Raw genomic sequence first — 16,960 nt, 5'->3', positions numbered from 1 at the left:
GACAACTCCCAGGCTTAGCAGCATGTTTTATAAAGTTAATTTAAAATTTTAAAAAATAAATAGCTAATGTTTTCCACAGTTAATAATTTTTTTTTCAAAATTTCAATGTAACTGCAATAACTGCTTGCTGATTGGCTGTTGCCCAAGCCATGGCTCTGCGTGTAACCAATCAGATGGTACTGTGGGTGGGACAGTGCTGGGGACTGAGTAGTGACCGCAGACAGCGGAGCGGCTGCATCAGAGCAGCAACAACACAGTTTTAAATCTGTTTCTTATCAGCAGTTGGATAAAAAAAAGGCAGATGCCTATATGCCTTAAAATGCCAAATACCGTCCCGGCCGATAATCGTCCCGGCCGATAATTAATAAATTATGGCTTATTCAGCTCACAAAACAGTATTTGCTAGTGGAATTTAATTATCTTATTCATACTAGACAAGTGCCTGACAACAATCACAGAAACTAATGGTATTGATGAGCACGGATGAGCTAAACTGAGTTCAATAGATATGTCCTATGGATCACCCTGTTTTCACCAATATCCAATACCTGATACAAGGATCAGATCAGTGCATCCCTGTCACAGATAGTGTCTCCACGTAGAGAGGAAGAGAGGGGTCATTAAAAAAATAAGCAAAAAAAGTATGTGTCTGTGGAAGAGGTGCTAACTCATGGAATATATTCAACTAATAACTGTTTTTGGGCTGTTTTCACTTACCATGTAACGCTAGGATCTAAAGGATGTACATTTCCTGTCCTTTTAAAATAAAGGTAGGTTTGTTATCACATCAGAAAATTTAAGTAAGCCAATCACTCAGCAGTAAAAAGATAAAATATTTACGATATATTTCTCTCACAAAGCTTGAAAACGAACTTGGCTATTTGCACAAAAATGAAAGGAAATACATGATCTACTGCTTCTATTCAAATTAGGTCAATCAGATTATCCACATAACGTAATAAATGTATAGGGCCGTATTAATATTCTTTTTCATTGTCTATCTTAACCAACCAATCAGAGACCAAGAGCCACACAAATTGTGGTGTTACAACTGAGAGCCACATCATACTGATGCATACATATGGTTAGGGATGGGTACCAATTAGGTACGTTTATGGGTACCTGAAAATGCCAGCTTGCTGTTTACACGGCAGGGGATGCAGCATTTCAGAAAAAATCCACATGCAAAGTTTGCGTCTCAAGTCGGTTAAAACACTGTTTCCGTGTAAATCAGGGCCTGAAATGCAACAAAACTTTTGCATTTCATCCAAAAAACATTGTTGTGTAACAGCCCCTTACATAAAGGCAGGAGAGGAGGGGGAGGGGCAGAGTGGCACGCAGAAGAGAAACTGAAACTTAAGCATCGATCACACAAGTATTGATTATCAATGTTTTGGATGGATCTGCACACCACTACTCATAAAGATGAACTGATTTTTTTTATGAATGGACCAAAGGGCCACACACGTGAATGCAAAGAGCTGAATGTGGCTCATGAGCTGTTGGCCACCCCTGAACTAAAGGGTTCTCTTCTTCAAACGTTAGCCATCATTTGTGTCCTGATCACATTCCAGACATTTCATTAAAATCACAAACAGTGGTCCAAAAAATATCTGGCTGTCTCTCATGAGTTCATAAATTCCCTTCTTTCCACAGAATCTACACCATGTGCAGACATTTATACTGCATTTAAGCTGGTTTAAGTAGGAAGCACACTGACCTAATGCTTGTCCTGCTTTCCTCACAGTTACACATTCACATGAACTGAACAAAATCAACACTGAGATAATTGTTGTTTCATCTGCACACACGCTTGAACGCTTAGAACAAGGAGCCGCGAGCTGTCAGAAAAAAAAACAAACGTCAAAACACACGTCATGCCTGATCTGCTGAAATTGAATTATGTGTCACCCTCAGCATCATCTGTTGACAAAGGCCTCAGCTAGGTTTATATTTTTCCCTGTTCACCTTTCATCTGTCAACATGTCTTGTTTGTCCTTCATATCCTCACACTAATTCCCTCATTATCTTAACTCTGAAAAACACTGAGTGGAACTGGCAGGAGACACAGCTTGGAAAAAATGATTGTGAAAGAAAAAATATTCCTGTTGTGTTTGAGTGACATGATGGTGACAACACTGCTTTGGTTAAAGTGACAATAGAGAGAAAACAATTTTTCCATTAATGAGAGAGAAAAACGTTTGCTACACCTATCCAATCTTGGGATTTTAACTGCAAATAACAAACTACAGGACAGATCTTTAACAAATCATGAATAAACATTCTAATGTGCTTTCACGCTTAAAGCCACGCATAATCCACCTACTCGACTCTTTGCATCAGTCTAACTCGCAGCAGATGTTCCTGTGCCCAGGGACACAAGCCTCACAAGCACAAGGAGCATCCTGACACACGAGAAGCAACACACACTCACCTGATATGTTCCAATGCCGATGTGTTTGGGATCAATCTTTACAAGCTCAGCCAGTGGGTCTTGGACTCGTCTTGCAATGGACACTATTGGTGAACACAAAAGATAAAAATAAAATTAAACATCTCAAGAGATTTTCTGCTTTGTTTTTTTTAATGCAGGCTGCACCACAGTTATTGAATATGCAAATCCATATTGTTTATAATTACAGAATATGCTAATTGTCTGCATATTACAGCACTGGCCTGAGGGCAGGCCAGACCTAATTGTCATTCTCCACCCCCAGTAATAACAATAATTAAAGCTGGATTTCAAGCAAAGACTCTGCATCTGCCATTAAGCTTCTTGGAAGTGGCAAAGCTTTAAGAACCCCAGATTTTACAGGAGCAGCGTGAGCATAGTCAGACATAGTGCATAAATAAACACAGAACAACTGAGACTCTGGCTTTAGCCTGCTGCTCCACATGAAGCCAAATGTCTTTTCCATGAAAAAGCTTGGATGGGCCCAGTGACAAGGAGAATATTACAGACAGCACTCACAATAATACATGGCGTCATCCCCAACACAGAGGCACACAAAGTGGGGAAAAACAACACAGTATCACTGATCCCATTCATGACAGTCATTAAGCAGCTCCCGATGTTTACATCCTACATGGTATAAAAAGTTACCCATCTATCTTTTAGCATTTAATCTGTGGAATAGATTGAGTCTATAAGCTCAAACATATCAAATATCAAGGTTGCTTTAACACACTGTATGTTAAATTCACAATTATAGCCCACCCCTTGTCACTTTTCATCTTCCTGACTTCATTATTTTGTGTTATGAGTGTATAAAGTGTATGTTTGATTTCCAGTGGTCAGCAAAAAAAGTGTGCTGAATGAAAAGTATCACACTTAAATCTTTGAGGAAGAGCGAACAGGAAAAAAGAAAGAAAGAGACGGGGAGATGGGATGTTATAGAGGGAGTATGTCTGGAATCAATGGCTCTCCTCTCCTCTGGCTGCGGTGGGAGGCTGCTGCCTGAGATAATATTTAGACAGAGATGGAGTTTCAGCCCTGGCCTTGTGCTCGGTGCACCACCAAAAACTCTCCAATCTATTCTGTCTCTTACACTATCCCTCTCTCCCTTTTTTCTCTCGCGCTTTCTGAAAGGATCCAATTTGCAAATGCAGTCCAGCATAATTCTGCAGCACTTATTGAAAATTACGAGCCAAAGACAGCTCTATGAAACTGGGGAGTAATGAAGAAAGCATCTAGAAAGGAAGGCCCTGATCAGACTCAGACACATCACTCAGGAGGAGTGGAAGAATGTGAAATGCAGAGCTTTGGTGGGACAGGAGCCGCTGTGACGTGGCTGCACTGATTTTGTTGCAGAGGTGGATGAGAAAAGTGAGGTGAGAAAACAGTTTTATCTTTGAGTTTTAATAATTCAGGCAAAACTATTTGTGTGTTTCATTATAATATTTGTGGTCTGTCTTGAATCCCAGAGAATGAAACGGAAAGGAGACAAGAAATAAAGGAAAGAGAAATCAGTCCTACATGAGAATGGTTTAAATATAGCCTATCACCACAAGGTGTCCCTAGTTCTCTAAACCCAAGACAAGATAGATGGACTGTGCTTAAAGCTTTCTATTCCTTACTAGGTATGCTCCACAACCCCTGACCATTCACACAGACAAAGGCAGGAAAACACCAAAAAATTAAAATGACAAAAACAAACACTCTAACACACACATCTGACTCTCCTCTTGTTAAACCCAGCCTTGCACTGTGTATTTCTCATGGCTTTCATTAGGGGTATAAATATGACTCTCCATGGCTCTCTGTGCTGCTGACCACAGGAAACTAGCGAGAAATAATCGGCCTCACTTGATTTACGGCTTTTATAGAGGAAGTCTGCTGGACACATTTGTTCTCCCTAACTGTGTGTGATTCTTTTATAATCTGCTGTTTTCAAATGAAGGATAGTGAGAGGCTGTGTGTGTGTGTAAAAATAGAGAGAGGCAAAGAAAAGCAAGAGAAGGAGAAGGTGACCAAGTTGGAGCTGTCGAGAAAAACAATGTGACAGATTCAAAGAATTACAAGGAAAACAACAGAATATTTTTTTAATTGCACTTAAATTATTTTTTACAGTGATGAATTTTCTCACATGCTGTTTATCATAATTTATGCGTCAAAGAAGTAGTGGAACAATGTTTGATCTTTGTTATATAATTAAGAAATAAGTGGAGTTCCTTATGTGGTCCATGTTTAAGTGAATTCACTTATTTTTGAGCATAGGATTGTTAGTAGAACAGTTCACACACACAAAAAAAAAAAAAAAACACAGAAAAGGTGTTCATTTACAATCCTAGTCACATGGGTGATAACGCTAATGATTTATATACCTGCACTCCTGAGGTTGGGGTCCATGTCTGGCATCTCTTTGACGGCCTCTGGGCTTACACTATAGATAGATGCCCCCGCCTCATTGGTTATACTGAGGAAAGAGCAGCATGACAAAAAAAGTTAAAAGAGTGAGTGAGAAAAGGGTAGAAGAAAGAGACTTACGTGCAAGAAAAAAATAAGATGGTTGGCTAGAGAAGGCAAAGAGAAATAAAAAGGACAAAGGCAAAAAACACTGAGCATTTTTCACTACTTAAAAGACCCATCCAACTCTGATGGATCTTTTTAAATCAGCTGATGATCATCATGGCTTAAACAGGTTCATTACTTGCAGTCTCAGCTCAATTATAGTCTTCTGATAGATAAAGAAATCCATACTCAGTTGAAAGCAGGACGGAAAATAATCCCATGCATCTCACTGCAAGCATAAAATGAATGATGATGAATATTGATCGCCTGATTTTTTTCTGAAATTACCAATAAATTTATGTCACCATTTAACTCTGAAACTAACTTCAGAAAGTTCATCTAACTGTGCACTTGCTGACCATACAGTCAGCAGGTCAGAGTGCTGAGATTTGTGGAACACTTCTGCCATCTTGAGGTCATTGGGAGGTACTACTTATTGTCTGTGGCTGAAAATCACAAGTCAAGAGTAAGAGCCTGGCTTTGATGTATAAATCTGTCTGGGCTAAATTTTCAGTAAGATAGCTCCTATTTGAGCAGCTGAGACATACTTTAACAAAGCATTATTTTCAGATTAGAACATTACATCTTGAATTAAAAATGCAGTAACAGCTTATTTTAGTGTTTGAAAAGGTCTGCCAAATCAATGCGTCAGCTGCACTCAGCAAAAAAATCACTGTGATCTCAGATATAATGAATCATTATTTAAAGATGAAAAGGAAAAATCAATTTTAAGAATAAGGCTATTTATGTCCTATGTTACTGCATTAACTTCCATCATTGTTGACACTGCCTGTTTTATTTGTTGCAGTTGAGCAGTGAAGTAAAAACTGAAAAACTAACATCATGTTTATAAAATGTTATCTTGGGAAACCAAGTTAAGGTTAATTGTCTCATCTGAATATGTTTTTATAAATTAGTTAATATGTATTATAAGATATGGCAGTGAAATCAGCTGTGCAGTCAATCTAAAGGAACATAAAAGGTGATGAAAATCACATATAGTGCATTTAAAAAATATATTTTACCAAATATTAAAAGGCTACTAATGCTACAAATAACCATCCCATAGATCAATGATAAGTTAAGAATGAAGCCTTTTGTAACTTCGTCTTAATTGTACTGAGGTGCATATCACGGTATTCAGTAAATGTTTCTCTTTTTTTTAACCACCCAAGCTGCTAAAATGCAGACTGATAAAAATGAATTTTTCAATCATAAGAAATAATACCTTTCTGCTTCTGTGTTAATGTATTCAGTCTAAAGTAGGCCGCTTATCATCCATCACAAAACAGATGGGACGGTGGTACAACAAAGCCACTGATACCCAAGATAATACAACTGAAATACAACAGAAGCTGTCATGTTGTTTAGGCCTCCTGTTCTCTCGGCTGGATGGAGAGAAAGAGAGCAAAGACTGGAGAAAGAAGAGGGGGGCTTTTTCCTCAGGGCTGACCAATATGCAGAGGGGGTCAGCACCTCCCAAACATCCACAGTACAGAATGAGGCCTCCTGTGGTACACACAAACAACACACACACACACACAGCAGATGCCTGGACCTTGCCACAACAACCTTGCCAATTACAAGTATCTTGTTAATGAGGAGTGGCAGAGGCCTTCTGATGAGAATCACATTTAAATGAACTTGTCCTCCCTCCCTCTCACTCTCTATTCATCCCCTTCCCCGCCTCACTGTTCTTTTTGTCAGCTCTCTGTCCATCGTGCTGACAGCTGACATATCGCCATGGTGACACTGCTAACGAGCACTGGCACATGACCTTCAATGAGGTCAGAGCCGGGCTGGTCATTAAGCTGACACACTCTGTCTCACGCACACGCATGCACATGCACACACAAAGACAGAGAGAGAGAGAGAGACACACACACACACACACACACACTAATTAATGCTGAGTAAGATGGAAAAAAGTGTGAAAACAATTTTAAATTATGCTTGTATCACAATCTCTACACCACCTAAAAAACATCAGTAGAGCTCATTAGATCGAGAACAGTTTGAGATCTGAGTTTACACTGTTCCTTTTTGAGATAAACAGCTTTCAAAGAGCACATATCAGTACTAATCACAGTTTCTAATCATTTCATACAACTGCATCAGAGTAGTGTAAAAAGCATGGCTGTTACACCAACTTAACATTTATAGAGCGCCTTTCATGCACAAAGGAAGATAAATGGACAGGAAAATTTAAAATAATGAAAATAAATAGAAATAAAAATGAAACTGTATTGGGAGCGTTAAAATAAATAATTAAAATCAATACAGTGAAAAAATAACATCAACTGAAATTGTTAAAGCAAGTAAAAGAAATAATAGAGGAAACCATGGCCTCCATTCAGGGAAAAAGCATGCTTTAAGGTAAGGTGGCAATAAATAAATAAATTAATTAATTAATTAAAAAATAGGGGTCTAAAAAGAATCAGTAGCCCTGTTTTTATTTTGTAGTGCAAATTTAAAAAAATTGACATACAAAAACACATAAAAGAGTGGGTTTGACTCTACGATTCAGAATAACAGAGTCTTTTAGCAACACAGCTGGATAATAAAAGTTGGACGAAGGAGAAACAAGAACGGTAGTGAAGAGATACAAACAGAGCAACAACAAGCAAGGCAGATACTTTAGACTCAATTAGAAATAGTATGTGCAATATTAGCATAACTGCATGTTGGTGATAGTGTAGCTAATGACTGACAATAGAAGAGAGAATTTAAACATGAATGATATGGAGTTAATAAAAAGGGAGGCCAGCAGTCCCTATCATGTCCAACCTAATTAAGGCTGCCGTCGGGGCAGCTGGGTTACAGCACTGTCATGGATACAGCTCTGAGCCCTCATTGCCACAGCCTCCATGGCTGTCTCCATAGTGAGGGCATCATCCTGGCAGACAGCAGAAGGTTTTCTGCTCTCCAGCTCTCTGGCCTAAATGGGTGGATGGTCAAAGCGTGGAAGACGCAAAGTCAATGATCGCCTCTTGGTGTAAGGGATGACTAGCTGGCCCTGGAGGGTGATCATTTACGTGCACTAGTTTGCCTCCTCCATTGTGAACACACACGCACACATTAACACAGGCCAGCCCTCAGCTCTGTCCCATCCTAGGGCAAAGTCACAGACTGGCTCTCCTACTTGTCCCTGTGCTGGCTGTCTTTGTAACACACCCCTGGGCCTTACACACAAAAATACAACACACACACGCTTAGACATTGTGACTGGGCCCCTGGTGCCCCACAAGAAACCTAAGAGTTTCTGGAGGGGAGACAGGGAGAGATGGATACACACTTTGATACCTCATTACATCCCTCTGACTTACATGACCCCTGATCTAAATTAAAAACAATTCATCAGATCAGTCAGAAAAGAAGAGGAGCAATAATATCATCGACTCATCTGCATCTGAGACACGGGACAATAAGTTGGAGGGAGGGGGAATGGGGGCGCAAGTGAGGAGATATCATTGGGGGCCAAAGTGCTAATCGGTACGAGCAAATTGAAAGTGGCTTATTTTCTTATTTTTAGAAACAGGCCTCCAACCTGCAGCAGCTAAAAATTTCTGAGACAAATCTTTCCTCTTCTGGATCTGAAGCACCTCCATGAAGACATTGCAAATTTGTAGACATTGTGAGAATTCCAACTGATTGGTTCAATCAGGATTATTTCAGTTATTGAAATATATTTTAAAATGTTGTTAAAATGCCAAATAAAATGACATTGTCATTTTGCTATTAAACATACTATCATAATAAATGAAGAAAAGTAAGTTTCCTTACATTTGAGAGGTTGTTTTATTTTTATTTTTTTATTTTTTTATTTTTATAAAAATCTGTTCACTAAATGCAGCAGTTAAGGATCTTATTTCCTCCTTTATACTGTTTACCCTTAAAATCATGACAAGTATGCTGCAATTCACAAATTCGGTGCCACAGGATGTGATTATTTTGTCTTTTTTTAAAGCCCAATTTGATGATTTATTTAAATCATGACTCATTTGTAACTATCTGCATGATCTAATGCTTTTCTGTAATTTTTATCTTACTGTAGGTGAGTTTCTTTAAACAGATAATACATACATATACTAACACAACTCTCACGGAAAGAAAAAAAAAAGGATAGGCACACCATACAAAGGCCCCAAAGTCTTTCACTTAACAAGCAAAGTTATAATGCCACACATGGTTTTGAGTCTTTGACTTTAGATCCTGTATCAGTGATGAATCTTTAGGATGTGCAGACCCTTCACCTTCTGTCTTCAAAACTCTTTTGGTTGGCTGAAAAGTAATTTCTGAGTGCTCAGTCCACCTTTGTTTGCCATCTTAGCTCAATATCTCATCTGCTGTTATCCAGGACTTTCTTGTTCAAAATACTAAAATAAAGCTGTAACATTAAGCTGCCATGTTAACCGCACAAAACACATTCATTACTAAAAAAATGTGAACGCTAAAATGAAGGAAAGGGAGAGCTCAGTGGGAATAGACTTTGACAAAATATATTCATATTATAAAAAAATACACACACATCCAAGTTTCTCCATCCCAGCTACTCAAACAGCTTGGGTCTATTGTTCAGTCAGCTGCAAAGCTTGACCTCAGGGAGACAAATTGAGAGATTGTCTAAGTCCCACACAAACACACTCAGACACACACAAACACACACACACGTCGAGTCTAAAGACGATGACATTTTTCACAGAGAAAAGCGTCCAAATGGCAGGTGTCAGGGGCCGTCAGTCTCCAGCAAGGCGCTAGAAGGCAGGCGGGCACACGCACACACACACATAAACTCCAACTGCCAGTGTGAGGCACGTCTGAAAAGAGCAAAGCCTCACAGACACTCATGTCAATCTGGGAGCCGGAAAGGCCTGCGCTTGTGTCACGCAAAAACGCACACACACAACCCAAATCGCAAGTACACACATGGCATGTCACACAGACTCATCACACATGTTTGTCACAAGCGGGACCATCGCAGGGAACAGTGGGACCCTAGGGGAGGATGGCATGGAGGGCTGGTGGAAGGAGGGGCACGAGGCAAAACAGAGGTGGTCCACCAGCGAGGCATGGTGGGTACAGAGAGGGGGCAGAGGGTGAAGCAGATGGACCTGGAAGAAATTCACTGTCTGCTACCTGTGATCACCAAAGGTCCCAAGCAACTGTCCAGACCATGATTAACAACACACACCAATACACGCTTTCAAGAGACACACCAACACGATGGTGTAACACAGAAAATAAAGGGTTTGATGAAGGAGACACGGGAGCATCTTGAGACAACTTTCTGTTTAAGATCAAATAAAAACGCTGACTTGGCCTTTTAGTTTCAACTATTCAGCTTGAAAACAAAGAGTTTATTTTCTTCTTACATTATTGAAGGAAGAAATGATGGAAAGCAGGAAAAAGTAAAGACAAACATGAAGGAAAGAAAAATCAAAAACCATGGAAATAAAGTGAAATGGTAAAGTCATAAATACAGTTTAGCGCTTACTTTGCAGATGTCTAGGATAAAAGGGGAAATAGAAAAGCAGCTTTTGTCTTCCAGTACACCAGATGAGCTATTTATTTTCTCCCTATTTGGTTACAATTTTGAAAACGGTGTTTACTATAAAGTAAATTCATTACTTGCTTGTTAGATTGACTCCTCGATTTTAAACATCAAGGGTAGAGGTGGGTGATGCAGGTCTTTACAAATGGTTCACTGGCAGTGGATCTTTACCTTGTAACTACCAAATTGGAAACGGCTCACCTTGACTGGAGTACCAGTCGCTAACTGGATGGCAAACTCCACAAGGCAAAAACAGATGGTACAAGGAAAAGTGACTCTGTTGCACAGAAACTGCCCATTGCTGAATGCATTGGGAATAATCACACAGGAACACATACACTTTCTCCCCCACTGAGAGATCACAGTAAACAGTTTGTTAGTGTGGCTCATATTCTGGAAACTATGGTAATTTTTTTCTATCCTATTCTTCCTGAGAATTTTCCTTATGTAAGGATTTTTCTCAAGAACAGTGCTGATATTTCCATTATTGCACCCTGCACCTCTTTTTGAATACACTCAAACTCAGCATTTATGGTACTTAATATTTAGAAAAAGTAAAACATTGGTCTGAACTAAAAAAGTTAAGAAATCTATTTATCCTTTTGTTTATATGGGTAGTTCCTTAATTCTATTCTACCAATAAAACATATATTAATATAGTTATAATAAATAGAATGAAAACATATATTATTAATACATATAGCTAAGTCAAGTCAAGTCAAGTAAAGTCAAAGTTTCTTTATAGATCACGTTTAAAAACAACATCGGTTGACCAAAGTGCTTTACAGGGGTACAAAACAATCTCTCATACACTTTATATTAAGGAGCCAAACATTAAATATGCATAAAAACAGAAATAAAACAAGATAAGGATAAAAACAATAAAAGTAGAGTAAAAGATAGGAAAGGGAATAAAATGTAAGGGATAAAAGATACAAAGATAAAAAAAGATAAAAAAGATAAAAAGAGGTAAAAAACCAAGATTACTCATTTAGTTGGGATTGAACTAAATTATAGACCTGGGAGCAATACTTACAACAGATTGCTGTTTTTTTTAAATGAGCATGCTATTACTCAAGGCTTCTGCCCATTAAAGGGAAGTTATATCCTTACCACTGTTATTTATCGTCTCTTTAAATAATTAAACAAATAGTGGGGGCTATTTTTTAACCGTGACATTTTTTTCTTTTCTAGAACATTTAATCTAATCTTAAACATTCTAAAAACCGTTTAGTGTTCATATATCTGTCCTGAGTTGGGTCAAACACAGAGCCCATGTACTCCTGGGCTTCACTCCCACACCCAGCAGCTCAGCTGAGGCCTTTCCATGCTAAGAATCCATCTGTCCCCACTGCCCCACCTTCTTTCCAACCTTCAAACCTTCAGTGAGGCCCCAGAGCCTGGATCTCACTCAGTCATCGCTGGGCCTGCCACTGTATGTTCATCACTCACTCAGCCTGGCCCTGAGAGCATGCCCCGACTCAGGACATGACAGGGGATACACACACACACAGTCATAAATACAGTCTACATCACTGTCCTCCAGGTCCATCAGCTAGCCAGTAATAATGATCTCATCCCACCAGGAGAGAGCTGGAGGGAGAGACGGTCAAGGACTTACTGTAATCCAGACTGTTTGTCAGTGGCTTTTTGGCTACTTGTTTCCCACTGCAAATGCCTGAATTGCTTTTGGACAACTTTAAGTATGAACCAGTCAAGAAGAGGAGCATGACTATCGCAGAAGAAAGACGCTCACTATGATGCTAATCTATTGCAAACCTAACCATATGGCAAAAAATACATTTATTGACCTCACAGCAAACTTACTTCATTTAATGTTGTTTATTTTAAAGGACTGCGCTCATAGCAGCACATTTTAATTCAAGTAATTCATGCAAGACATACACTGTCATTAAAGGCCCTCAAGGAAGTGTTTGTGAGTTTATGACGAGGAGTAACAGGGTCGGTCATCCCACTGCCTTCAGGAGGAAAAGAGCAAGTGGTCAAGAAAGTGGATTTCGTTTTGCTTCCCTTTGGCTGTGGTCCCTGTGTATGTGTGTGTGTATGTGTATGTGTGTATCATCATCATCATTGCCCAAAGATTTCTGTAACCTTACCCAGCATGCTCTTGCCCTCTGATATCATTAACATCAGCGCGTCACAACCAAACACTGCCAACCTGTCATCCTTTTCCCACACAGACATAAACACACATATTAAAATATTCAAATGAATTACAGTTCAATCAACACATTGTCACAGCAAATAGATCTAAATTTACATTCAACAGGCAGCAGTTGCCATGACTTTCCTCTAACAAAAGACATCAAAGTCAAAAGTAGAAGATTGTAACTTATGAATAGACGCCCTTTAACCACAGGTCTCCATTAATATCAATGTGTGTGCCAATTTTATTTTGAACTTCTCAAACAAATGATCTTCGAAAGTATTACTATAATATCTCAGATCTTTGTTTGTTTGTGTGTGTGTGTGTGTGTGTGTGTGTGTGTGTGTGTGTGTGTGTGTGTGTGTGTGTGTGTGTGTGTGTGTGTGTGATCTAGACTAATCAGTAATCCTTTTACCAAAATCCAAAAGCAACAGCTGCCAAAGGTGACACAGACAGCACTTCATCCAGTAAAACACGGCACATACAGTATCAACACACACACACACAAAGTTGTGTGTATCTGGCCACTTTTTATGTGCTTTGACCAAGTCTGCATGCTCCACCAGTCAGTGCTAAAGCACAATGACAGACAAGGTCATGCTGTGTTGGCCTGTCAAGATGCTAAAAACGCACACATGCACAAACACAAACACACACAACTAGGGATGCACGATATTATCGGCACAATATCGGTATCGGCTGATAAAAGCTGAAAAACACGTTAATCGGTATCTGCAGATATGAAAATTTCTGCCGATATGCACAGCCGATAAGGTGCTATTCAGTTAGGATTATTATTATTTTCCATCTGAAAAATAAGCTCCTTAAATTAAATGTAGCACTTCATTTATTTGCACTGCAGAGCTCTGTGTCTGTCACCAGGTTGTTACAGTAGCTCTAAAATAATCAAATGCAACTTGGTTATGATTAAAAATGCATTGTACATTTAAAGTTCATGTGATCTAAAGAAATTATTTTTCTGTATTTCAATACTGAATGTCTTGAGTTCTTATTTATGGTAAAATCAAATGTTTTTTGTCTTGTTTTATGTGTGTTTCTTAAACAAATAAGACTGTCACAATAAGAGTGACATATAAATTCCAGTACAGGATAGACTTAGCTTTCTTTACAGTGAAAAAAACAAACAAACTTGTGATTATCGGTATCGGTCAAAAATGGTTTCGATATATCGGCATATCGGATATCGGCAAAAACCCAATATCGTGCATCCCGTCACACAACCAGAAAGAAGCTTGCTTGCAATGAGCAGGTGTTGATGATAACAACTACACAGCCACATTAAGGCTAAATCTTGTTACAAACACACCTACCAAACTGGTCTAAACCATATATCATATTAAATTCAGATGGACAAGTAGAGTTTCGCCTAAGTGTAACATGACAAACTCTTGTCAAGCAGGAGGTCTTTGAATTATGGGGACACAGCTGTATGGCAAATAAGCTAATGTGTATTCGGTGGGGGCCGTCAGAGGCACAGACAAACCATGTCAGATGAATAATACCTCATGCTGTATAATGTTCGGCAGGAGTCTGCTCATTCACACAGGCATTGTTCAGGCTTAATCATGTAAAGGTTATGTTTTTGTAAATCCAACAGAGGATGAAGAGGTGAAAATGGTTCTCCACTTAGCAAAGACAACAGTAAAGGATAATTACTAATTAAAAATCTGGTAGCAACAGCCCTGTACGTAACCCAACATTATAAATATCCATGACATTTGATCAACATTACATGCGTATTTCTGCCACATGATGACACAAGTGTGCCCTTGTTTGGCAGCTTTGGAAAAGGCCACACTCCTTTCAAAATGGAAGAGGTGACTCAGTGAGTATGATGAGTCTGCTCAAACAGGACTGGGGCACTAAAAACTAAACACACACACACTAACACAGGCATGAGAAAAAAAAAAGAAGTAAGGATGTCCCGCAGGCTGCCATTTCTGGCTGTCATTCCAGCTGAGCAATGAGGCAGAAAGACAGAGAGAGCGAGACAGGCGGGTGGAGAAGAAAGGGTGAAGAAGGGTGGGGGTGGTGGCACAATGAAGGCTCACAGGGAGACAGGAAGCAGATGGTGCAAATGAGGCTGCGGTCTTTAATGAACTCCTGCACTGTTAAGGCTGAGACGAAAGGACAGGACAGAACCAGAAAGCTTGTTTCACTTATACATGCAAACACCACACTCAGGTGCACATATTGTAAAAACATCAACCTGGTATAACGCTTCACAGGGCTGTTTGAGATTGGTAATGTCATATTTTAATGGCTGATCACACAAAACAAGGGGTGGATGTTAGAAACACTCTGAATAAAGAAACTGTTCTCCAATAAAATCTTACTCAACTCCTAACAACTTTGTTTTTGAGCCAAAGCGCATCTCTCCACACATCTTTATTTAGTTTCAAAGTGCACATCTGTTCAGATGCTGATCAGGAAAAAGACTCACAGATGATGAGGTAAAGATGGTAAGAATCTGGCACAGATATCAGCACCATTAGGATGCTCTCTATGTGCTGGTGGTTTCCCCTCCCGCCCGAGTCTTTGCACCTGTCCTTCAGAACTACTCCTCCCTGCTCCCTGGATAAGGTCAGCTGACAAACCCCTCAATATATAGAAACGCAAAGCGTCAGACTATAGCAGAATCTGGGTCAATTAATTGTACTGAGGACACTCACAGCGAGCTCTAAGACCCCTCGCTGTTCCTGATGCTACACGGCTATTCTCCGTCATTGCCATCATCCTTGTTACGTGGTAATGAGGGTTCCCTAATGGCAGGTCAGGGTCAGCTGTGGGTCAGTCAGCAGGGGGACAGAGTTAGAAACAACGGTCTCTCATCCAGGCCAGTTGTCTCTTCCTGCCTTCATAGTATTGTTTATCATGGGTATTTGCCTGTTAAAGACTAACAGCAGAAGTAAGAAATGAAAATGTTCAAAATAATACTATAATTTGGCAGTATTACAGATCCAGTTTAGGGTTCAATGCTCACATGATGAGTTTCTGCTTGGTTGAAAAAAAACATTGAAACCGATACCAACACACCTTTACGTTCTACTACAGGAAATGAGACCAAAAGAAAACTTTTATTATGTTCTCAAATTAAATATTACTCAACAGCCTAGTTTGTAATGATGGGTGCTTAAGAAACAGCCTTTTTTTTAATTTTCCGAGGCAAATAAGTTAGGGCTGGGCAATCAATCAACAAATAATCAAAACCAACAATAAGTGTTTCTGATGGATGTAAAACTGCCGTGACAATTATTTTGATTATCCCCTTCCTTTTATTCTCTAACTTTCTTTTTTTTCCACAAAACGTTTCTTTTCTAGCTGATGTCTGTTTTCAATTCCATTGCTTCAAAAAATAAACCTTAATTGTTCATCTTTTTACGTTCATTTCAGTTACTTGTTTCATATTTACAGAATAAACTGAGTTTGGAGTGGGATAATTGTGAAGAAGAACTCAGAGTAGAAGGTTCAATTTATCGTGATTTTGATTTCTACTGTTATTGCTCAGTCCTACTATAAGTGATATGTTTGTTTTATTATAGGAGATTAAAAAGTGCTTAAATCAACAGAAAAAGTTTGAGGTCACATAAGGCATCACTACTGCTAACACCCAATGCTGTTAAATGAAATGAGCCTTAGATAAAGTCAGAATCAATATGTGAGCTGCAAACTATTTTCACATTATTAGTTTTTTCTTATCCAGAACTGCAAGGAAATAAGACAGTAGTTTTTTGTGGAAAAAAAAAACACCAAAAAAAAGGTTTTAAATAAAAGCACAACTATGACTAAAACTTACATATCCTATGTGAGAATTAATGGATTGGCATAAAAGTGAACTGTATATCAATTTTTCCCAACATTTGCATAAGTCATCATCACTGGCCCTCAAAGTCACCAACTCTGCTTCCACAGGTACTGCATCAGTCTGTCTCCTTTTAATTTTTTCCTCAACAATAAATCAGCTACTGATCATTGATTGGTGATTGGCCAGAAAACTTTGATTGGTGCTCCCCCACTTCGGATGGATAAAGGCAACAAAGGAGTGGAGATACAGGAATTGACAAAATAAGAAAAGGTTGGAGAGGAGGCAGCAAAAGTAGTGTGTTTGTACATTGTCAGCATAAAGATTCCATTTGAACACTGATGCATTGCAGCCCACGTCTTCCTTGGTCCAAGATAACCAAAGTTAGACTAAAGTAAGTCAAAATGA

The 16,960-nt window shown here is 39.1% G+C and overlaps 1 protein-coding gene across 1 annotated transcript in view; it reads right to left on the bottom strand.

The window, feature by feature from the left end:
• The window catches only part of srbd1 (S1 RNA binding domain 1), a 58,378-nt gene that overhangs the window by 26,296 nt on the left and 15,122 nt on the right, over nucleotides 1–16,960 (bottom strand). The window contains exons 16-17 of the mRNA XM_074676512.1: nucleotides 4,825–4,916; nucleotides 2,435–2,517 (exon numbers count right to left, since the gene is read on the bottom strand). Coding sequence (XP_074532613.1) covers nucleotides 2,435–2,517; nucleotides 4,825–4,916 — 175 coding nt within the window. The remainder of the gene's footprint in view (nucleotides 1–2,434; nucleotides 2,518–4,824; nucleotides 4,917–16,960) is intronic.

The sequence above is a fragment of the Halichoeres trimaculatus genome, unplaced genomic scaffold, assembly GCF_033239565.1.
Source record: "Halichoeres trimaculatus isolate MK-OKI-2021-1 unplaced genomic scaffold, fHalTri1.1 fHalTri1_scaffold_8, whole genome shotgun sequence".
NCBI classification, from domain to species: domain Eukaryota; kingdom Metazoa; phylum Chordata; class Actinopteri; order Labriformes; family Labridae; genus Halichoeres; species Halichoeres trimaculatus.
Note: the sequence above shows the minus strand (reverse complement) of the source record. Positions and strands in the feature narration are given on the sequence as shown.